The 25,157-nt window shown below is 49.3% G+C and overlaps 1 protein-coding gene across 1 annotated transcript in view; it reads right to left on the reverse strand.

Annotated features, from left to right (window-relative positions):
• The window catches only part of sntb1 (syntrophin, basic 1), a 140,963-nt gene that overhangs the window by 33,152 nt on the left and 82,654 nt on the right, over positions 1–25,157 (reverse strand). The window contains 1 exon segment of the mRNA XM_078539857.1: positions 7,092–7,317. Coding sequence (XP_078395983.1) covers positions 7,092–7,317 — 226 coding nt within the window.

Here is a 25,157-nt window from a genome sequence, read left to right on the forward strand (position 1 = left end):
ATATGAAAACCTATCATAATACCAGACAATGCTGTAAAACCCTCCCATGCAATCGCAGAAGGTGCAACACCTGCCCCTGTACCTCCTCCCTCCTCACCAACCAAGAGCCCAAACACTCCTTTCAGGTGAAGCAGCATTTCACTTGCACCTCCTTCAATTGGGTCAACTGCATTCGCTGCTCCCAATGCGGTTTCCTCTACATTGGAGAGACCAAACGCAGACTGGGCAACCGCTTTGCAGAACACCTTCGGTCTGTCCGCAAGCATGACCCAGACCTCCCTGTCGCTTGCCATTTCAACACTCCACCCTGCTCTCATGCCCACATGTCTGTCCTTGGCCCGCTGCATTGTTCCAGTGAAGCTCAACGCAAACTGGAGGAACAGCACCTCATCTTCCGACTAGGCACTTTACAGCCTTCCGGACTTTTAAAAATTCATTCATGAGATGTAGGCATCGCTAGCTAGACCAGCATTTATTAGCAATCCCTAATTACCCTTGTTCAGAGGGCATTTAAGAGCCAACTACATTGTGTTCAACAACTTCAGACCATGAACTCACTCCTCCATCTTTACCTCTTTTTTAATCTGATTTTTTTTTATTTTAAAAATCTTTTTGTTATCCTTTTTCCCCAACATGCCCCACCCCCGCCACTGTCACGTTTCTATGCTCTGCTTTCACAGAGCACTGACCTTTGTTCTGCTATTATTATATTCTGCTATCTTACCGTTATATCACTATCAGCACCTTCCTTAGTCTTTAACACTACCATTAACAAACCCTTTGTCCTGTGTCCACAACATTTTTGTCAATCTCTCCTGACCTACCACCTATCCCTAAACATCTATATTCCTCTACCTGCTCCATCCCCTCTTAAACAGTATAAAATCCATCACATTTCTGCTTTTCTTTAACCCTGAAGAAGAGTCATATGGGCTCAAAATGTTAACTCTGTTTCTCGCTCCACAGACGCTGTCAGACCTGCTGAGGTTTTCCAGTTTTTATTTCAAATTTCCAGCATCCGCAGTATTTTGCTTTTATTATAAGGCTGTAAGACTGATAGTTGCCAACTCTGATGAGGTATATTCCTGGGGGGTTTCATCACAAGGCCACCCTCCTGGAATTACCACTGGTTCATCTTCCAGGCACACCTCCTTCCCACATCCAATTGGAAAGGGAATAACTCTCTTGCCCAACTGGATGAGTCTTCATATAAATATAAAAACAAAAAACTGCGGATGCTGGAAATCCAAAACAAAAACAGAAACAGAAACATCTGGAAAAACTCAGCAGGTCTGGCAGCATCGGCGGAGAGGAGTACAGTTGACGTTTCGAGTCCTCATGACCCTTGAAGGGTCTCTTACAGTTCAGGCTCCAGCGGTTTGGGTGCAGTTTGGGAGCAGAGGGATTAACACACAATTTCGCTCAGTGTTGCAACCAGATTTGGGGAGAGAGGAAAATCAGCCCTCGAAAAGCTCCAAGATCGGAGGCCTACGGGAAATATCGGTTAAGGGTGGAACCGTGGGGTAAACTTGAAATGTTGCACTGCTCAATGCCCAGCGCTAGAGGGTGAAATACCAGCATAACCCGTGGGAAGAGACAGAGCTGTGGGCCAAGAGCCAGTAATGAAGCATTACCCAAGGCACACAAGAGTAGTGGGCTAATTTTGCCAGGCTTTGTTCTGCTCCTCCAGGCCCCATTTTGGGTTGCCAACCCTCCAGGGTTGACCAGGAGTCACCAAGGATTGAAGGTTATTCAGCCAGGACACCGCTGTGAGCAACAAGCAGGAGAAAATTCACAGGGACGTTAAATCCTTTCAACAGAAGAGGAAGAACTTATTCACTCAGCGCGTGGTTAGGATCTGCGATGCACTACCCGAGTGTGTGGTGGAGATAGATTCAAGGCAATCGGACAAACATCTGAAGAGAAAATGTTTGCATTTGGACCTTGGGGTAAAGGAAGGGGAGTGGAACTCAATGAGTTGCTCTTGCAGGGAGCTGGCACAGATACGATGGGCCAAATGGCCTCCTCTTGTGCTGTAACTATTCTCTAATCAAAAATGTTGGCGTTGGGGAGGAAAAGGATTGTTATCGAATCGTTGTAAGTCAGGAAGAGTCTATTCATTTTCCAATTGGAAGGCATTGTGCCATTTGAATAGACATGTCAGCAACAGCGGGAGTGTGGGAATGGGGTGGTTGGAGGCGGGAGTGTGGGAATGGGGTGGTTGGAGGTGGGAGTGTGGGAATGGGGTGGTTGGAGGCGGGAGTGTGGGAGTGGGGAGGTTGGAGGCGGGAGTGTGGGAATGGGGTGGTTGGAGGCGAGAGTGTGGGAATGGGGTGGTTGGAGGTGGGAGTGTGGGAATGGGGAGGTTGGAGGTGGGAGTGTGGGAGTGGGGTGGTTGGAGGTGGGAGTGTGGGAATGGGGTGGTTGGAGGTGGGAGTGTGGGAATGGGGAGGTTGGAGGTGGGAGTGTGGGAGTGGGGTGGTTGGAGGTGGGAGTGTGGGAATGGGGTGGTTGGAGGCGGGAGTGTGGGAGTGGGGAGGTTGGAGGTGGGAGTGTGGGAATGGGGTGGTTGGAGGCGGGAGTGTGGGAATGGGGTGGTTGGAGGCGGGAGTGTGGGAATGGGGTGGTTGGAGGCGGGAGTGTGGGAGTGGGGAGGTTGGAGGTGGGAGTGTGGGAGTGGGGTGGTTGGAGGCGGGAGTGTGGGAATGGGGTGGTTGGAGGTGGGAGTGTGGGAGTGGGGAGGTTGGAGGCGGGAGTGTGGGAATGGGGTGGTTGGAGGCGGGAGTGTGGGAATGGGGTGGTTGGAGGTGGGAGTGTGGGAATGGGGTGGTTGGAGGTGGGAGTGTGGGAATGGGGTGGTTGGAGGCGGGAGTGTGGGAATGGGGTGGTTGGAGGTGGGAGTGTGGGAATGGGGTGGTTGGAGGCGAGAGTGTGGGAATGGGGTGGTTGGAGGTGGGAGTGTGGGAATGGGGTGTTTGGAGGCGGGAGTGTGGGAATGGGGTGGTTGGAGGCGGGAGTGTGGGAATGGGGTGGTTGGAGGCGGGAGTGTGGGAATGGGGTGGTTGGAGGTGGGAGTGTGGGAATGGGGTGGTTGGAGGCGGGAGTGTGGGAATGGGGTGGTTGGAGGCGGGAGTGTGGGAATGGGGTGGTTGGAGGTGGGAGTGTGGGAATGGGGTGGTTGGAGGTGGGAGTGTGGGAATGGGGTGGTTGGAGGCGGGAGTGTGGGAATGGGGTGGTTGGAGGTGGGAGTGTGGGAATGGGGTGGTTGGAGGCGGGAGTGTGGGAATGGGGTGGTTGGAGGCGGGAGTGTGGGAATGGGGTGGTTGGAGGCGGGAGTGTGGGAATGGGGAGGTTGGAGGTGGGAGTGTGGGAATGGGGTGGTTGGAGGTGGGAGTGTGGGAATGGGGTGGTTGGAGGTGGGAGTGTGGGAATGGGGTGGTTGGAGGCGGGAGTGTGGGAATGGGGAGGTTGGAGGCGGGAGTGTGGGAATGGGGTGGTTGGAGGCGGGAGTGTGGGAATGGGGTGGTTGGAGGCGGGAGTGTGGGAATGGGGTGTTTGGAGGCGGGAGTGTGGGAATGGGGTGGTTGGAGGTGGGAGTGTGGGAATGGGGTGGTTGGAGGCGGGAGTGTGGGAATGGGGTGGTTGGAGGCGGGAGTGTGGGAATGGGGTGGTTGGAGGTGGGAGTGTGGGAGTGGGGTGGTTGGAGGTGGGAGTGTGGGAGTGGGGTGGTTGGAGGCGGGAGTGTGGGAATGGGGAGGTTGGAGGCGGGAGTGTGGGAATGGGGTGGTTGGAGGCGAGAGTGTGGGAATGGGGTGGTTGGAGGCGGGAGTGTGGGAATGGGGAGGTTGGAGGCGGGAGTGTGGGAATGGGGTGGTTGGAGGCGGGAGTGTGGGAATGGGGTGGTTGGAGGCGGGAGTGTGGGAATGGGGTGGTTGGAGGCGGGAGTGTGGGAATGGGGTGGTTGGAGGCGGGAGTGTGGGAATGGGGTGGTTGGAGGCGGGAGTGTGGGAATGGGGTGTTTGGAGGCGGGAGTGTGGGAATGGGGTGGTTGGAGGCGGGAGTGTGGGAATGGGGTGGTTGGAGGCGGGAGTGTGGGAATGGGGTGGTTGGAGGTGGGAGTGTGGGAATGGGGTGGTTGGAGGCGGGAGTGTGGGAATGGGGTGGTTGGAGGCGGGAGTGTGGGAATGGGGTGGTTGGAGGCGGGAGTGTGGGAATGGGGTGGTTGGAGGTGGGAGTGTGGGAATGGGGTGGTTGGAGGCGGGAGTGTGGGAGTGGGGTGGTTGGAGGTGGGAGTGTGGGAATGGGGTGGTTGGAGGCGGGAGTGTGGGAGTGGGGTGGTTGGAGGCGGGAGTGTAGGGGTGGGGTGTTTGGATGTGGGAGTGGGGAGGTTGGAGGCGGGAGTGTGGGAGTGGGGTGTTTGGATGTGGGAGTGTGGGAGTGGGGAGGTTGGAGGCGGGAGTGTGGGAGTGGGGTGTTTGGATGTGGGAGTGTGGGAGTGGGGAGGTTGGAGGCGGGAGTGTAGGGGTGGGGTGGTTGGAGGGGTGTGTGGGAGTGGGGAGGTTGGAGGCGGGAGTGTGGGAGTGGGGTGTTTGGATGTGGGAGTGTGGGAGTGGGGAGGTTGGAGGCGGGAGTGTAGGGGTGGGGTGGTTGGAGGGGTGTGTGGGAGTGGGGAGGTTGGAGGCGGGAGTGTAGGGGTGGGGTGGTTGGAGGGGTGTGTGGGAGTGGGGAGGTTGGAGGCGGGAGTGTGGGAGTGGGGTGTTTGGATGTGGGAGTGTGGGAGTGGGGAGGTTGGAGGCGGGAGTGTGGGAGTGGGGTGGTTGGAGGCGGGAGTGTGGGAATGGGGTGGTTGGAGGCGGGAGTGTGGGAATGGGGTGGTTGGAGGTGGGAGTGTGGGAATGGGGTGGTTGGAGGCGGGAGTGTGGGAATGGGGTGGTTGGAGGTGGGAGTGTGGGAATGGGGTGGTTGGAGGCGGGAGTGTGGGAGTGGGGTGTTTGGATGTGGGAGTGTGGGAGTGGGGAGGTTGGAGGCGGGAGTGTGGGAGTGGGGTGTTTGGATGTGGGAGTGTGGGAGTGGGGAGGTTGGAGGCGGGAGTGTGGGAGTGGGGTGTTTGGATGTGGGAGTGTGGGAGTGGGGAGGTTGGAGGCGGGAGTGTAGGGGTGGGGTGGTTGGAGGGGGTGTGTGGGAGTGGGGAGGTTGGAGATGGGAGTGTGGCAGTGGGGAGTGTGGGGGTGGGGTGGTTGCAGGGGGGAGTGTGGGAGTGGGGAGGTTGGAGGTGGGAGTGTGGGAGTGGGGAGTATGGGGGTGGGGTGGACGGGAAGCGGGAAGCCGCGTGATTAAAATCTCCAGGAATATATCCAACCAGAGTTGGGAACTCTAGGCTCCCCAAAAGAATGATTCATAACTTAACCGTACTCTTCCGAACTATTTCCATGGAAACTGGTTGGAGCACCCACAGGCGCATACATCCAGCAACGTGACAGTGAGCTGATAATCTGCTTTGCCGTGGTGCCTGAGAGATAAATATTGGTGAAGACACTGGAGAGAACATCCCTGCTCTTCTTCAAAATAGTGCCATAAGATCCTTTATACCTACTTGATGGGGCAGACGGACCCCTGCCTCAGTGTTTGATTTGGAAGATGGCACCTTGTACAGTGCAGTACTCCCTTAGTACTGCACTGGAGTGTCAGCCTGGATCTTGCATTCAAGTCTATGGGAGGTGAGACTTGAATCCACTACCTTTTACCTTAGGAGCAGAGTACTGCCCACTCAGCCACGACTGATACTTTAATAACGTACTGCTTGAGATTTCCAGTACGCGTAGTATTTTGCTGTTCCATGGAGATAGTTGGTAATGTTGTCTCATTTGAGTTGGAAGAGCTGACTGTGAAAGATGGATTAGAGAGAAAATGTACTATTCCTTTCATCTAGTGCAGGCTAGGTTTATCAATGCATCTCGAGGAGAGATTGATTGTCCTAAGAGCAATGCTCCTAGTTGATCTTCAAGTTTGCTCCAGTGCCCTTGTGGTTCCTGTATCATCACCGATCATGCAACTCCCATATTATCGTGGGCTGAATTTTTACACAATCGGTTAATTACTCTCAAGACATTTCCCAGTGTAAGTTCTGTGACTTCCTCTCCTGATCCTGACCACCACAGTCCCAATGCCCTTATTGTTCTCTTCAACTTGTCCCTTGTCAAGACTCTCATTCTGAAGCCCCTCGTCTGTACTTTGCTGTTGCTCGAGTTAATCTTGTGTTATAAACTCATGCCTAAAGTTGTTTCTGTTGCAATACCTTGTCACACTGTACACAGCGGGATAATGACCTTTCATCTTAAATAAAGTGACCCCCTCGCAGAACATCGGGCATGGCACAGTCCAGTTGATAGGCTGGGAATTAGGGAGTCTTGCGGGAGGAATTGGGACTGGAAAAAGGCACGGTAAAGGGAGCATGGCCGCGGGCACAAGAACAGAGCAAGAGAGGCAGAGGAATAAGCGGGAGACCAGCAGAATGAGAGATGGGGATGGAGGAAAGAGAAAAGGAAAGACTTGCAATTCTATCACTTCCTTTGCAACCCCAGGACATTCCAAAACACTTCACGGCCAAGGAAGTTCTTTTGAAGTGTAGTCACTGTTGTTGTGTGGGAAAAGCAGCAGAAAGTTCGTACACAGCAAGCTCCCACAAACATCAACGAGATAATGACCAGATACTATGTTCTTAGTGATGATGGTTTAAGGGTAAACATTAGCCAGCATGCCAGGGAGAACACACCTGTCCTTCCTTGAAGTAGTGGCTGTGGAATCTTTAACATTCACCTGAGGATAGTTGGGCCCTCAGTTTAACATCTGCACAAGAAAGAAGATGTGAGCTTCTGGCTTCATCTCTGGTCCTTTTTATTCATCTGCTCTGATAGACTATCAGCCATTGCTCCACCAATGAAACCATGTTCTCAATTACATTACTATTCCCATCGGTAGAAATAAGTTTATTCATCGACTCTTTAAAGGTATTTGCACCTAGTCTTGTCCTGTCTGTGATCTCTTCATTTGTAAATATAAACGTTAATTAAAGGAAAGAGAAACGAGGTTACCTGTTTTCGGGGTCTGGGGTGCTGAAGCTTCGTGTGACATAACACATCTTCAACGGGATGCTCTTCCAGTCTTTGGAGTCGCTGGGTAATGAGAACGGAGGGGTCGAGGGAGATTCAGTGGCCACAGAACCCAGCCTGGGGGACTCTGGAGGGAGGGTTTCCCATCCCAGTTCAGAAACTGGAGAGTTCTTCTTAATGTAAGGTGTAGCTTCCCTCATGTACTTCACTGAAAGTGGGGGAGGAAACAGAGGGTAACTGGGTGAAGACAAGGTATTTGACAACATTACAATTCCAATGCCTTTTTACTTTCAAAAACCTTTTTTTTTTGAACAAGAAGTCACAACCACAAGGAGATTGGGCATGGCAATCCTGTTCCCTCCGGGATCAATAGTGACAGTTTTAGAGGGGACAGGAACCCAGCTGCTACTTTTTGCTGTGTACTAGAATACAAGAATTAGAAATTAGGATACGGGCCCTGATGCATTGTGCTCATTTATCATCACCCTGGGTTTGGAGTAAAGGAGGGGGGGAAGGACCAAGAGAGCTTGGAACGAGTTCCACTGCAGTGACAGAATGTTTGGTTAGCACAGGGGGACTGGGTGATCCGTAATGATGTTGCTGGGCAGACAGTTTGATGACTAGAATGTCAGCTGTCTGCCCAGCACACTCACCCTGAGTCAGGAAGTTACGGCTTCAAATCCCACTCCAGGGACTTGAGCACAAAAACCCAGGCCAACCACCTCTCAGTGCAGTGCAGAAGGAAGTGCTGCACTGTCCGAGGTGCCATCTTTTGGACGAGATGTTAAACCAAGGCCCCTTTGGTCCTCTCAGCTGAACGTAAAAGGTCCCATTTCGCCATTTGGAAGAAGATCAGGGAATGAATCCCCAGCATCAGGGCCAATATTTACCCGAATTAACACCCCAAAAAGTGTGGAGTATCTTGTGATTATCATGTCGCTGCTTGTGGGATCTTGCTGTGCATAAATTGGCTGCTGTATTTCCTATATTCCCGCAGTGTCAAAGCTTTAAAAGTACTTCATTGGCTGTAAAGCGCTTTGCGATGTCCTGAAGTCATGAAAGGCGCTGCAGAAATGCAAATCATGTTTCCATCTATATTTCCTTTGGCTATTTCTCCAAATTCATAAGGAACGCACATTTGTGAATGACTAAAATTACCATTTACCTTCTGCCCCTATCACATCAGGTCTCTGAAATGTGCAATGAGTTACTTCTGCACCGCCACAACTGGTGTGTAGAAAAAAAAAACATCGGAATTTCCCCCAAAGCTACTGGCAACTCCGCCACTGTGACTTTGTGAGACGTGTGTCATAAACTCTTGCCTATGCAGGTAAGTAGGGTCAGGTTTCAGGTAACCGTAGTGCGTCTGAGGGGGGAGCAACCCCGAGAAAATGAGCAAACAAGTCAGCGGCAATCCCATAACATAAGAAAAAGTCTTTTAACGACTAAACCACAAATGAGGACCGGGAGTGTCGAGACATCTAGAAAGTGACGAGATGGGCCAATGTTGCCATTTCACAGCCACCTTGTGCTGAGCAGTTACTAGATCCCAGATCAAGGCAAATATTCACAGAAAACCATTCAACAAAAACAACAACTTGCATTTATAGAGCGTCTTGAATATAATATAGTAAAATATCCCAAGGCATTTCAACCGGAACGTTATTAAACAAAAGTTTACGCTGACACATGGGGGAATATCGGAACAGGCGAGCAAAAGCTTGGTCAAAGAAATAAAGTTAGGTCTTAAAGGACGAGAGAGAGGCGGAGAGGTTTAGGGGGCGAATTCCAGAGATAAGCTCCAGGCAGCTTATATTTCCCTACAGTGCTCCAGGTAACACACTCACGCAGCCTGTCAGAAGCCAAAATGAGAGATCTCAGAGGATCGTGGGGCTGGATGAGGTTACAGAGATTCATCCCCTCCAATGTGCGATTAGAAAAGGGAAAAGGAGACAGCAACAGTGTTTCCTGAACATGAAAATGTGTCTTGTACTGGGTTCTGGCAATTATATTTTCATTATAATCTCTGATTGATGTCCTTCCTGTTCTGGTTTCATTAATCACAAGCTGATCTGCCAACTCCTCTCACACTGATGAAACTACATCTGTTCCAGCGTTCAGTTCCAGTTGAGCTTTTGAAGTTGTCTGCAGTCTGCCAGAGATAGGAAAGTGGAGGCGAGAAATTCACCTCTGTCAAAGCATTGCCTGTTAGAGTCAGCACTGGACCATAGCCCTGAGAGCGCTTCACATGACAGTGTGAGTTACAGCCGTGAGACAGCAGGAAACTGGTATTCCACACAAAGAAAATAACCTTCCTTGTCTTCCAGTTTCATCTCCCTTCCCTTCAGAGGCTGTCGTGCTCATCCATGTGGATGCATATTTTCAAAACCACCAGCAGCGCATACGTGTGCATGCACACACACACACACACACACACAGACACATGCACACACACACACACACACAGACACATGCACACACACACACACGCACACACACACACACACACACACATGCACACACACACACACACACATGCACACACACACACACACATGCACACGCACACACACACACACACATGCACACACACACACACACATGCACACACACACACACACATGCACACACACACACACACGCACACGCACATATGCATACACAAAGAGACACACGTTCACAGAGACATGCACAAAGACATGCCCAGAGACACACACGCACAAACACACACACACGCACAGAGACACCCATAGAGAGAATCACGCACACACAGAGTTGGGGGAGGCAGTGGCGTAGAGGTATTGTCGCTGGACTAGTAATCCAGTAGCCCAGGGTAATACTCTAGGACCTGGGTTTGAATCCCCCACCAGGGCAGAATTTGAATTAAATCAATAAAAATATGCAATTAAGTCGAATGATGACCGTGAATCGATTGTCATAAAAACCCATCCGGTTCACTAATGTCCCTTTAGGGAAGGAAATCTGCCGTCCTTAACCCAGTCTGGCCTACATGTGACTCCAGACCCACAGCAACGTGGTTGACACTGATCTCTGAAATGGCCTAACGAGCCATTCAGTTGGATCAAACTGCTTCTCAAGGGCAATTGGGGACAGGCAATAAATGCTGGCCTAGCCAGCAACGCCCACATCCCATGAATGTATACAAAAAAAAGACATGAAGCATGCACACACCTCTGGATATTCAGTGACAGGGAGAAAGATTTCTGCTTAACCCAAAATAAATGGTGGTGCACACAACCATTAACCTGCTGGGATCAACCAAAACAGGATGAAATGGAGATTGAACTTGGAATCTCCCCAGGACCACACAGACCACTGCAATATCCAGATCCGCAATCAGGGAGGAAAATGCCTTTTAAAAGTTGGACTTCTTCAGGATGACCTAAGAGCGTTGGTGTTCTGATAAAAGCGAAATTCACACAAAGCTTCCTGCACGACCTTGGGTTATTGCAATGTTCCAGACAATTTCAAAAACCTCCCTTCAATAATTCTGGATAATGGCCAAATTAATGAAAGATTAGAACTTTGCACACACATTGTAACTCGCTGTGACTGTAGACAGGTTACCCAAGTGTCATGAAGAGATTAATGTCTATAATGTTATTGGAAATTATTATTTTTTTAAATAGAGTTTTAGTAGTGCCTGCGTCTTTGTGTGTGTATGTGAGCGTGTCTTAATTGGATTAAAGCCAGCTCGTCTAGAGGCTTTGATGTATAGAAAGAAGTATATTTGAAATGGTAATTAGGTAACCATGAGGAAGTTTAGAACCAAAGGTGTCAAGGGGGCAATTTGCACTTTTATATAAAGCATTCAAAATAATGGGTCAAATCTTGCACCTAGCTAGAAGATGCCAAGCAACGTGTTTATTTTTTTCAGCTTACTAATAAAATTAATGGAATCCAAAGGATGTTATTGTTAGAAAAGGTAAAATTAAAAGGCTAGTGATACAATGGAAAATTTGCATTCAAAGAGGAAGATATGTATAAAGGAGAAAGGAGATTGTGTGTAAGGCAGAAGCATTTTAAGATCCATCAAATGTGAGAAGCCTCTAGCTTATAAACCTCAAGTCCATATGCAAGGACCCAGAGCTGAAAGAAACTCATCTTGAATGTGATTGTCCAGGGTGCGCTCTACCAGGTGTCTCTTTAAATCTATGAGTTTTACTGTTGCCTTAATGAGGGTGTAACTGAGTCAGATTAATTAAGGTATTTTTGTAGTTATTATAGTGTCAGTCCCTTGAAAATCCAGGGCAGAAACTGGTGATCCTGAGTAAACGCCATCCTCGAATCAAGGGACAGCTAACAACAATGATGACAATGACCCTGTCAATCCCCCTCAGAGTCTTATATGTTTCAATAAGATCACCTTTCTTTCTCCTGAAAGCCAATGAGTATAGGTTCAACCGGCTCAACCTTTCCTCATAAGGCAACCCCTTCACCCCAGGAATCAGCCTGGTGAACCTTCTCTGAACTGCTTCTAATGCAAGTATATCTCTCCTTAACGAAAGAGACCAAAACTGTACACATACTCTAGGTGCAGTCACACCAATGGCCTGTACCTTTGTAGCAAGACTCCCTCTTCTTTTATACTCAAACCACACCCCCCCACCCTTGCAATAAGAGACAACATTCCATTTGCCTTCCTTATCACTTGCTGTACCTCCTTTTCTTCCTATCTTTTTGAAATGTTAAATATTTTGAATATTCAGTTCCAAGCCTTGTTCACTTTGCAACCAGGTCTCTGTATTGGCCATGATATCACACTGATGTATTTCTATTGGTGACATCAGTTCATTTATCTTGTGCATTCAGGTAAAGAGCCTTTAATTTTGTCTTTTTACCATTTTGCTCTACTCTGACGCTGTTTGCTGGTACACTCTTATGTTCGTATACTCTGTCCCCTCCTGTCACACTCTGGTTCTCATTACCCATTTTATTACTCTGCACCATTGCCTTGTCCATTGTCTTTAGATTTCTAAATCTCCACTCACGTGACGCCTCCCCTGGACTATTTAGTTTAAAGCCCTCTCTACAGCCTAGTTATACAATTCACCAGGACACTGTTGTCAATACAGTTCAAGTGAAGCCCATGCCAATGGTACAGCTCCCTCTTTCCCCTATACTGGTGCCAGTGCCCCATGAATTGAAACCCCCTTTCTCCCAAGTCAATCTTTGAGTCACACATTCAGCTCTCTAATCTTATCTACCCTATGCCAATTTGCTTGTGGCTCAGGTAATCCAGAGTTTATTAACTTTGTGGTTATGCTTTTTAATTAAGCTTAGTCCCTCAGCAGAACATCTTTCTTAGACCTACCTGTGTCGTTGGTACCAACCTGGACCACGACAACTGGGTCTTTCCCCTCCCATTACAAGTTCCTCTCCAGGCCCCAGGAGATGTCCTTAACCCTGGCTCCGGGCAGGCAACACAGCCCTCGGGACTCTCACTGTTGGCCATGGAGGACAGTGTCTATCCCCCTAACTGTACTGCCCCCTGCTCACATTCCTGGTTATCCCCCCACTTGAATGGTCGCTGTGCACGCTGCTGTGGTCAGTTTGCTTATCCACCCTGCAGTCCCTGCTATCGTCCACACAAGCTGCAGGAACCTTAAGCCTGTTGGACAATTGCAAGGGCTGAGGCTCCTCCAGTGTTACCTTCTGGGTCCCCATGTCTGTCTCACTTGGAGTCACACCTTCCTGTCCCTGACCATGCACTAAATCTGATGTACCTAAGCCAAGGCATGTGACTGCCTCCTGGAATAAAATGTCCTACTATCTTTCCCCACACCCCCCTCGGAAAGCATCGCAGTGTCCAAAGCTCGGGTTCCAGCTCGTCAACCTGAAGTTCCTCGAGCTGTAGACACTTACTGCAGAGGTGGTTTCTGTGGATCACACTGGTGTCCACCAGGTTGTATGAGATTTACAATCAGATTAGCCATGATCTTATTGAATGGTGAAGCAGGCTCGAGGGGCCGAATGGCCGAGTGGCCTACTCCTGCTCCTAATTCGTATGTTCCTATGTAACAATTTAAAAAAATTCATTCACGGGATGTGGGCTTCGCTGGCTGGGCCAGCATTTATTGACCATCCCTAGTTGCCCTTGAGAAGGTGGTGGTGAGCTGCAGCGGTTCAAGAGGGCAGCTCTTGCTAGCCCAGCCAGCAAAGCCCACATCCCGTGAATGAATTTTTAAAAATTGTTACATAGGAACATATGAATCAGGAGGAGTAGGCCACTCGGCCCCTCGAGCCTGCTTCACCATTCAATAAGTTCGCGGCTGATCTGATTGTAACCTCAACTCCACATTCCCACCTACCCCCCGATAACCTTTTACCCCCTTGATAATCAAGAATCTATCGCGCTCTGCCTTAAAAATCATCAAAGACCCTGCTCCCACTGCCTTTTGAGGAAGAGAGTTTCAAAGACTCTCAACCATCAGAGAGAAAAATTTTCATCTCTGTTTTAAACGGGCCACCCCTTACTTTTAAGCAGTGACCCATAGTCTTAGATTCTTCCACAAGAGGAAACACCCTCGCCACATCCACCCCGTCAAGATCCCCTCAGGATCTTAAACGTTTCAACCAAGTGGCCTCTTACTCTTCTAAACTCCAGCAGACACAAGCCTAGCTTGTCCAACCTTTCCTCATGCTGCACTGTAAGGTAATATACTGTAGCCCCGTGCTAATTTGTTCTGCTTGTTGTTGTGACATTTTCTCCAGAGAAAGAAAAAGACACAAAGTAACATGTTGTTTCTTCAAATCTATCAAAAAATAATCTTACATTGCTCAGCGAGTTCACTTTCCCAAGGCAGATAAAGACCCTGTGAATATCCGCTACTCTGACTGGCTGGCACTGTTAATCATTCTTACCCTCTCTATATTTACTTCCACTGTTCCCGCAAATGGTTTCAAAAAGTCATTCCAAATGCTTTGTTAGATTTGCAGTGAGAGATTTCATTGTGAAGGTCAGGGTGTGCTGAAGGGAGAGAATTAAACCACAAGAAGTACTGAGAGTAACTGAAGCTAGTGACAAATCGTGAGAAAACACTGATGTGAGTCAGCTCGGAACAGGCTGCTGGGCTGAGGGAAAACCTGTCACGGTTTGGTGTGTCTGCATGGCACCTCGTGCATGAGCAGACAATCAGGTGTGTATACACATACATACACGGATACAAACGCACAAGCCCACACACAAACACGCATACAGTGACACAAGCCCACAGACGCACATAAGCGCGTGCGCACACACACACACAGGCATACATACAATCACACAAGCTCACACCAAACACACACACAATCACACAAACTCACACCAAACACACACACAATCACACAAGCCCACACACAAACACACTCACCACAAGCATGCATACAGTGACCCAAGCCCACAGATACACACAAACACGCGCACACACACACACACACACAGGCATACATACAATCACACAAGCTCACACCAAACACACACACAATTCCACACACACATACACATACAGGGAGGCACAGATGATGGAAGATATAGTTCCATACTTGTTAGAGTTGCCAGCCCTCCAGGATTGGCCTGGAGTCTCCAGGAATTGAAGATCAATCTCCAGGACACTATTCTGTGCAACCCTGGAGAAAAACCATTGGGACGTTAAAAAAGATTGTTTCCTTTGTCATTTTCTTTGAGCATTTCTCTCTACCAGATATTAAAATGTTGCAAATGGAGGACAAAAGGGCTGTTTGGCTGACAGTCAGGCATTATCCAATTGGGTAATGAGTCTTCTTGCTTTCCAATTGGCGTAGGAAGGCAGCAAGTTACAAGGACGGTGTTGGTCGAGTAATGGCTAGAGCAAGTCGTGTGATTAAACCTCCAGGAAAACATTTAATCACAGTTGGCAACCCTAACATTTGTATGTGCCTCAAACTCAGCAGAGCAGTTTGTGTGGAATGATTGATGGGGCAGATTTTTTCAGACCAAACTGGCAAACTTGCAGAACTACTGTTTCTCAACCACAAAGTGAACCTTCCACACTTTCACCCAAAACCTGAGCTGGTCTCTTCTCACTCTTGACTTTAAACCTCGTCTCCCTTTTCTGTTTTATTCTCCTAGCTCCTCTATTTATCTCTTGTCAGCTCCCTTCCGGGGACAAATCGAGGCTGATTAAATAATGGGCTCCTACAGTTTTACTGCAACAGGGAGGATCAGTCTGTCACTGATACAGAGAAATCAGAGAGAGACTGATCTCACTTTGGAGGAGATGGGGAGAGATTAAAAGAGAGCGAGTGTGGGAGAGTGCAAATCCCTTCGACTGAGTAGGAAAAGAATATCCATCAGGCAGGGTACCTGCTCCAAAATGCTATTTAATGACTGCAGCTGGCAAAGGCAGATGACACTCCATGACGCTCTACAATGCAGATGCAGCAGAACAACCAATGGACATTGTCTCCACTTTGAACAGGCAGAATCGCCCCAGGCAGATTTCATGCACCCAGGCTGGTTCCGACAGGGTTGCCAACTCCAGTTGGATGTTTTCCTGGAGTCTTCATCACATGACCTCCCACTTTAAACAGGCCCCACCCCCACACTCCCGCCACTGGGCGTCCAACATGCTCATCCTCATCATGCCCCACCTCCCCAATCCAATTGGAAAGGGAACAGAATCTTCAATACAAATGGCCACTTGGCAATACAGAGCTTGATTATTGCCAAGAAGAGGGACATGTTGCTGAAACTTTTCATCTTGCACTCATCAGGACAAACACAAGAATGCCAAATTTCAAATGAACACAACAATTTATACTACAGGAGAAAATGATGTGATTCGTTGGCAAGTTGACTCTGATTGGTTGAGGAGTTGCCATAGAGAAAGCAACAGGGAACTATGGGCTCCCTTTAAGATCCTGGGTAATTCAAAAATGGAGCAAGGCTTGAATATGTTCCTTTTGTTTGCAGAGTGCGGGTCCCTGTGTATGAATGTATGTCGCTTCCAGCAAGCGTAAATGAGCTGTGTCACGAGCTCAACTAATCATCTTAACTTGGCTGTTGTAGCTGTTAGCGCACTCAGGATTGTTCATCAAGTGCTGCCCAATCCCAGAACCACATCTAACAGCTGACGTTTTGTTTTGGGTTTTGCAGTCATGGGCTGGTTGACTGCAGGATGTACTCAACATGTTCCTTCGGTTGTTCGGTGAAGACAGAGTCAATTCTTGACTCAAACAGCCCTCCACCCACCTTCTCCAAAAATGTTATCATTAATCAATAATAAGAATAAAAATCAAGATCCTTTGATACCAAAGAGTTTGGCCTGGATCTTGCGGTCAGCAATGACGTGGAGGGGTACACTGCTGACTGTGTGTAAAATTACAGTGCTACCCTTTCTGTCAACTGCAGCAGGAACTTGCTCTTCAGGCAGCAAGACAGGTCCATCAGTGAATGGACTGAAGGGGCCATTCCGGTGAAGCCACACCCCCTCTGACATCACTAGCTGAGGACACACCCCTTGAGGTCAGTCTTCAGCCCAATGACGGCCAAGTGCTTTTTAACCACTTGCAATCTTTTCTTTGATGTGCTTTTAATTGCAACTCCCCCCACCCCGCCTTCACCTGACCCATTAGCACCCTGGCTCCTCCCCTCCTGCCAGTGCTGCTGGGGTGGGCAGGGCTGCAGGAATGTTTTGACACTGTTGTTGATTTAAAAGGGCTGCGCTCCCAAGCAGGCTCTACAGCTGCTAGGAGCTGTGCTGAATGAATCAGCGCAAATCCTGGTATGACTGCAGGACTCTCAGCCTCAGGTTATCGCACTGACAGGTCCAGGTGGAACCAGCAGCTCAGCGTGCGCTGCCCCGCAGCCCATTCAAGAACGCCCTGGATTTCTGGACCTGAGGAGGAGTCAGCTCCCTGGAAGGTTTGGTGCCATTACCGCCCTCAATAGCAGCAAAACCCTCAGCATTCATGGCTATTGGGACCACCAGGTCCAGGTTCAAAGGAAAGGTAAACAACATGCAATTGTGCTTTCGTGCCTCTATAACTTTATCTCCATGACTCTGACTAGATTAATCTTCAATCCCTGGTGACTCCAAGAGAATCCTGGAAAGTTTTTTGTTTTTTTTTTCCATTCTCTCACGGGATGTGGGCATCACTGGCTGGGCCAGCATTTATTGCCCATCCCTAATTACCCCTTGAGAAGGTGGTGGTGAGCTGCCTTCTTGAACCGCTGCAGTCCATGTGGTGTAGGTACATCCACAGTGCTGTCAGGGAGGGAGTTCCAGGATTTTGACCCATTGGCAACTCCCAATTGCTTGGTTTTAAGGGACGGGAATGAGCAGCAGACCAGGGCACTGGAGAGGAAATGGAATAATTTTAAGGAGAACTATTATGTCTTGCAAGGATTGAGCTCAAATTTAATTTTCTTAAAACTTGAAGAACTTTAAACTTATTAAATATTGAGTATTGCTGAAAAGAGAGACATACTGCCGAAGCTTTTCGTCTTGTATTATTCAGGACAGATGCAAGAATACCAAATTTCAAAGGAAACAATGATTTATACTGCATGAGGAAAAGGTGTTGATTGGTATGTCAACTCTGATTGGTCAAGGCATTGCCATGGAGAATGCATCAAGGAATTATTGTCCCCCCATGCTTTTGTTTAATTCAAAAAGGGCCCAATGCCTAGACATGTTCCTTTTGCCTTCAGAGGATAGATCCCTACCTTTGAATAAATGTAGCTTCTAGCAAGCATAAGTAAGCTACTTTGTGAGTCTGACTGATAATTGGTTGTTAGTGTAACACTCAGGATTGTTCAGCAAGTGCTGCCCAATCGCTGAATCATATCTAACGTTAGACATGATGATCCGAGATTTGCAAGCACGGGTTGGTTGAGTACTGTCAGGACTCTGCTTATTGAGAACAGCCGAAGGGAGGTGCTGTTTGATCCAATTCGCCAGTCGCTCTGACATACAGTCTACGTACATGGCATTGCGCGGACACGGAATTTCATATACCACAATACTCATTTGTGTGAGAGGAAAAGTCTTATTGGCTTGACAGCAACAACCAGCTAGTGGAAAATATCATTCGTGTTGTTACTGCATAGTAGCAGCGTGAAACAGCTAGCTTCACCTGTCACTCCAATTTTTGAGATACCTTGCCCTTTCAGGGTAACCTGAGGTAGACTGGGCACTTTTCAAGTCTAAACATGTCAGCCTTAGACCCATTCCTGAGTTTACGTGATACATGGTGAGCAATGATCCGATCAGGTAGTGATCATCCCGTGGTACAGCTTTATGCACCCTATTTGCCATCAAACTTGCATGGTGAACAAACGGCTCAGGCCCTATTTAAGAGATTGCCGAGTAGGCCAATCTTATAGTGGAAGGAGCTGTAGGAATCCCAAAGCGTATATGGAAGATAGACATGTGGTAGACTATAGTAATAAGCCCATTGGCAGATTAAGCAACCAATGTGCCAAGGAAAGGGAGCTCCTTAGACTGCTCCATTACAAAATGAATCAAGTGTGGGATGGAACACATTAAGGTGTGTAAGGAAATCCTGACATGCGGCTGCAGATTCAAATACAGCAAATGTTTGACCTACATACTGGAAATACGTACGGGTTAGGAGGTTTGGGTTCGTTCCATCGAAAATGCATTTCTCGTGGAAACTCATGAAGGCGTTGGCGAGAGCAGAGCCCTTTCAGGCACAGGATGAACTGTTGCTCCCTTTGAAATTTGGTGTTCTTGGGTTTGTCCTGAAGAGTGCGAAGCGAAAAGCTTCAATGTCGTGTCTCTTTCTTCAGCAATACTCGAGTTCTGAGATACCAAGCGGCTAGTTATTAAAACTATTACAAAGCATAAAGCATTATTGTGATGGTGAGAGATGCATACAGCTTGAGGGCTTATTTCAGGCTTTCTATCCCCGTTCCTGGCTGACCTAGTGTACGCCTCTGTTAACAGTGAATAATTATATGATTTACTGTTTTGCAGATCCCAGATTTTCATGATTAATCAGAGTTTCTCAAATTTATTTAAGGGGTTTACAAGGATTTCTGGGTAATTAAAATAACCACAAACTGCGAATCATAGAAAACTGCCGAGTAAAATATATAGGAAGCATTTTACAAGTACGATTTGGACTCTCCCAAGGAAAGACTGAAGAGACTCGGAGGATCTTGACCAGTGCTGCCATTTGTCAGAGTGTGTGCAATCGTTTGTGGAAATTTCAAATAGGTGCTGCAAGGAAAATCTGTCAAGTTCACGGTTATAAAAGAAGCCTAAGGTATCAAGGCTCCTTGAGAAATATGTTTTTGTTCCCCAATGTCTTCTGAAGCTCATTCACCAAAACTTACGTCACCCAAAATCCCCTTTCGACTGACTCAAAGAAGCCAGGGCTATTCTTGGTAGGGTAGAGAAGGTTAAGGAGAGATTTAACAGAGGTGTTCAAAATCATCAGGGGTTTGGATGGAGCGAATAAGGAGAAACTGTTTCCACTGGCAGGAGGATCAGTAACCAGGGGGACATAGGTTGAGGGTAATTGGTAAAGAGAGCCAGAGAGAAGGTGAGGAGAATCCTTTCCCTGACATGGAGCGAGTTATGATCTGAAACACACTGCCAGAAAAGATGGTGGAAGCAGATTCAATAGTAACTTTCAAAAGAAAATTGTATAAATACTTGAAAGGGAAAATTTTGCAGTGCTATGGGGAAGGAGCAGGGGTGAGTGAGAATATTTGGATGTCTCTTTCAAAGAGTTGGCATAGGCACAGTAGGTTGAATGACCTCCTTCTGTGCTTTATGATTCTATGAAACTGGTTAAATGTGATCAGATAAACAGCACGTCCCAAACCCGTGACCTCTACCATCTAGAAGGACAAGGGCCACATACACAAGGGAACCCCACCACCTGCAAGTTCCCCTCCAAGTCAATCACCATCCTGACTTGGAAATATATCGCCGTTCCTTCACTGTCGCTGGGCCAAAATCCTGGAACTCCCTCCCTAACAGCACTGTGGGTGTACCTACGCCACATGGACTGCAGCAGTTCAAGAAGGCAGCTCACCACCACCTTCTCAAGGGCAATTAGGGATGAGCAATAAATGCTGGCCCAGCCAGCAACACCCACATCCCATGAATAAATAAAATAAATCCTTTATATCCTTGCCTAACAAAAATGTATTGACCTTGGTTATGAAATTGACAATGACTCTGCAGCCTCAGCAGCTTTTGCGGGGGAGAGAGTTCCAAATTGCCAGTACTCTTTGTGTGAAGAAGTGCTTCCTGACATCACACCTGAATAGACTGGCTCTGGTTGGGCTGAATGGCCTGTACCTATGCACTACACACTAAGCATTGCCAAAGCTGTGGGAGTTGAACTCAGGTTCCCTGGGTTATCAGTCCAGTAACACCAACACACCAAGGGTGTGAGGTATCAGGTTCTAGGTCAAGTTTAGTTATTCTGCTCCTCCTGGCCCTCAAGCAGTGCTGTAAAACCACCTACCTCATGGGGAGGAGATGCATGCCTTCTTTGACCTGACGGGTTTCCAGAGGCCTGGAGAAACCCACTAGCATGAATCAAAAGGAGAAGGCTGCATTGACTGATGTGGTAACACCAAGGGCAGCACTTTCCGCACATGTGCAGATGCAATTAGTGACATCATAGTGACTTCATTAATAGATGTGGCAAGGACTGATCACACAGGAGCAGAGACTGATCACACAGGAGCAGAGACTGATCACACAGGAGCAGGGGCTGATCACACAGGAGCAGAGACTGATCACACAGGAGCAGAGACTGATCACACAGGAGCAGAGACTGATCACACAGGAGCAGAGACTGATCACACAGGAGCAGAGACTGATCACACAGGAGCAGAGACTGATCACACAGGAGCAGAGACTGATCACACAGGAGCAGAGACTGATCACACAGGAGCAGAGACTGATCACACAGGAGCAGAGACTGATCACACAGGAGCAGGGGCTGATCACACAGGAGCAGAGACTGATCACACAGGAGCAGGGGCTGATCACACAGGAGCAGAGACTGATCACACAGGAACAGAGACTGATCACACAGGAGCAGAGACTGATCACACAGGAACAGAGACTGATCACACAGGAGCAGAGACTGATCACACAGGAACAGGGGCTGATCACACAGAAGCAGGGGCTGATCAAACAGGAGCAGGGATCACACAGGAACAGAGACTGATCACACAGGAGCAGAGACTGATCGCACAGGAGCAGGGGCTGATCACACAGGAGCAGAGACTGATCACACAGGAGCAGAGACTGATCGCACAGGAGCAGAGACTGATCACACAGGAGCAGAGACTGATCACACAGGAGCAGAGACTGATCACACAGGAGCAGAGACTGATCACACAGGAGCAGAGACTGATCACACAGGAGCAGGGACTGATCACACAGGAACAGAGACTGATCGCACAGGAGCAGAGACTGATCGCACAGGAGCAGAGACTGATCGCACAGGAGCAGAGACTGATCGCACAGGAGCAGAGACTGATCGCACAGGAGCAGGGGCTGATCACACAGGAGCAGAGACCGATCACACAGGAGCAGAGACCGATCACACAGGAGCAGAGACTGATCACACAGGAGCAGAGACTGATCACACAGGAGCAAGAGCTGATCGCACAGGAGCAGGGATCACACAGGAACAGAGACTGATCACACAGGAGCAGGGGCTGATCACACAGGAGCAAGAGCTGATCGCACAGGAGCAGGGGCTGATCACACAGGAGCAGGGATCACACAGGAACAGAGACTGATCACACAGGAGAAGGGGCTGATCACACAGGAGCAGGGGCTGATCACACAGGAGCAGAGACTGATCACACAGGAGCAGAGACTGATCACACAGGAGCAGGGGCTGATCACACAGGAGCAGAGGCTGATCACACAGGAGCAGGGGCTGATCACACAGGAGCAGAGACTGATCACACAGGAACAGGGGCTGATCGCACAGGAACAGAGACTGATCACACAGGAGCAGAGACTGATCACACAGGAGCAGAGACTGATCACACAGGAGCAGAGACTGATCACACAGGAACAGAGACTGATCACACAGGAGCAGAGACTGATCACACAGGAACAGAGACTGATCGCACAGGAGCAGAGACTGATCACACAGGAGCAGGGGCTGATCACACAGGAACAGAGACTGAGCACACAGGAGCAGAGACTGATCGCACAGGAGCAGAGACTGATCGCACAGGAGCAGAGACTGATCACACAGGAGCAGAGACTGATCTCACAGGAGCAGAGACTGATCGCACAGGAGCAGAGACTGATCACACAGGAGCAAGACCTGATCGCACAGGAGCAGGGGCTGATCACACAGGAGCAGAGACTGATCACACAGGAGCAGGGGCTGATCACACAGGAGCAGAGACTGATCACACAGGAGCAGAGACTGATCACACAGGAGCAGAGACTGATCACACAGGAGCAGAGACTGATCACACAGGAACAGGGGCTGATCACACAGGAGCAGAGACTGATCGCACAGGAGCAGGGGCTGATCACACAGGAGCAAGACCTGATCGCACAGGAGCAGGGGCTGATCACACAGGAGCAGAGACTGATCACACAGGAGCAGGAGCTGATCACACAGGAGCAGAGACTGATCACACAGGAGCAAGACCTGATCACACAGGAGCAGAGACTGATCACACAGGAACAGGGGCTGATCACACAGGAGCAGAGACTGATCACACAGGAGCAGAGACTGATCTCACAGGAGCAGAGACTGATCACACAGGAGCAGAGACTGATCACACAGGAACAGGGGCTGATCACACAGGAGCAGAGACTGATCACACAGGAGCAGAGACTGATCACACAGGAGCAGAGACTGATCACACAGGAGCAGGGACTGATCACACAGGAGCAGAGACTGATCACACAGGAGCAGGGACTGATCACACAGGAGCAGAGACTGATCACACAGGAACAGAGACTGATCACACAGGAACAGAGACTGATCACACAGGAGCAGAGACTGATCTCACAGGAGCAGAGACTGATCACACAGGAGCAGGGACTGATCTCACAGGAGCAGAGACTGATCACACAGGAGCAGAGACTGATCACACAGGAGCAGGGACTGATCACACAGGAGCAGGGACTGATCTCACAGGAGCAGAGACTGATCTCACAGGAGCAGAGACTGATCTCACAGGAGCAGAGACTGATCACACAGGAGCAGAGACTGATCACACAGGAGCAGGGACTGATCACACAGGAGCAGAGACTGATCTCACAGGAGCAGAGACTGATCACACAGGAACAGGGGCTGATCACACAGGAGCAGAGACTGATCACACAGGAGCAGGGATCACACAGGAATAGGGGCTGATCACACAGGAGCAGAGACTGATCGCACAGGAGCAGGGGCTGATCGCACAGGAGCAGGGGCTGATCACACAGGAGTAGAGACTGATCACACAGGAGCAGAGACTGATCACACAGGAGCAGGGATCACACAGGAATAGGGGCTGATCACACAGGAGCAGAGGCTGATCACACAGGAGCAGAGACTGATCGCACAGGAGCAGGGGCTGATCACACAGGAACAGGGACTGATCACACAGGGGCAGAGACTGATCACACAGGAACAGAGACTGATCACACAGGAACAGGGGCTGATCACACAGGAGCAGAGACTGATCACACAGGAGCAGAGACTGATCACACAGGAACAGAGACTGATCTCACAGGAGCAGAGACTGATCACACAGGAGCAGGGGCTGATCACACAGGAACAGAGACTGATCACACAGGAACAGGGGCTGATCACACAGGAGCAGAGACTGATCACACAGGAGCAGAGACTGATCACACAGGAACAGAGACTGATCACACAGGAGCAGAGACTGATCACACAGGAGCAGAGACTGATCACACAGGAACAGAGGCTGATCACACAGGAGCAGGGGCTGATCACACAGGAGCAGAGACTGATCACACAGGAGCAGAGACTGATCACACAGGAGCAGGAGCTGATCAAACAGGAACAGAGACTGATCACACAGGAGCAGGGGCTGATCACACAGGAGCAGAGACTGATCACACAGGAGCAGAGGCTGATCACACAGGAGCAGAGACTGATCACACAGGAGCAGAGACTGATCACACAGGAGCAGGGGCTGATCACACAGGAGCAGGGGCTGATCACACAGGAGCAGAGACTGATCACACAGGAGCAGAGACTGATCACACAGGAGCAGGGATCACACAGGAACAGGGGCTGATCGCACAGGAGCAGAGACTGATCACACAGGAGCAGGGACTGATCACACAGGAGCAGGGATCACACAGGAGCAGAGACTGATCACACAGGAACAGAGACTGATCACACAGGAGCAGGGACTGATCACACAGGAGCAGAGACTGATCACACAGGAGCAGGGATCACACAGGAACAGAGACTGATCACACAGGAGCAGGGATCACACAGGAGCAGAGACTGATCACACAGGAACAGAGACTGATCTCACAGGAGCAGGGACTGATCACACAGGAACAGAGACTGATCACACAGGAGCAGAGACTGATCACACAGGAGCAGGGACTGATCACACAGGAGCAGAGACTGATCACACAGGAGCAGGGATCACACAGGAGCAGAGACTGATCACACAGGAACAGAGACTGATCACACAGGAGCAGGGACTGATCACACAGGAACAGAGACTGATCACACAGGAGCAGAGACTGATCACACAGGAACAGAGACTGATCACACAGGAGCAGGGGCTGATCACACAGGAGCAGGGATCACACAGGAATAGGGGCTGATCACACAGGAGCAGAGACTGATCACACAGGAGCAGAGACTGATCACACAGGAGCAGAGACTGATCACACAGGAGCAGAGACTGATCGCACAGGAGCAGGGACTGATCGCACAGGAGCAGAGACCGATCACACAGGAGCAGAGACTGATCACACAGGAGCAAGAGCTGATCGCACAGGAGCAGGGATCACACAGGAACAGAGACTGATCACACAGGAGCAGGGGCTGATC

Source organism: Cetorhinus maximus, chromosome 4 (assembly GCF_964194155.1).
Source record: "Cetorhinus maximus chromosome 4, sCetMax3.hap1.1, whole genome shotgun sequence".
NCBI classification, from domain to species: domain Eukaryota; kingdom Metazoa; phylum Chordata; class Chondrichthyes; order Lamniformes; family Cetorhinidae; genus Cetorhinus; species Cetorhinus maximus.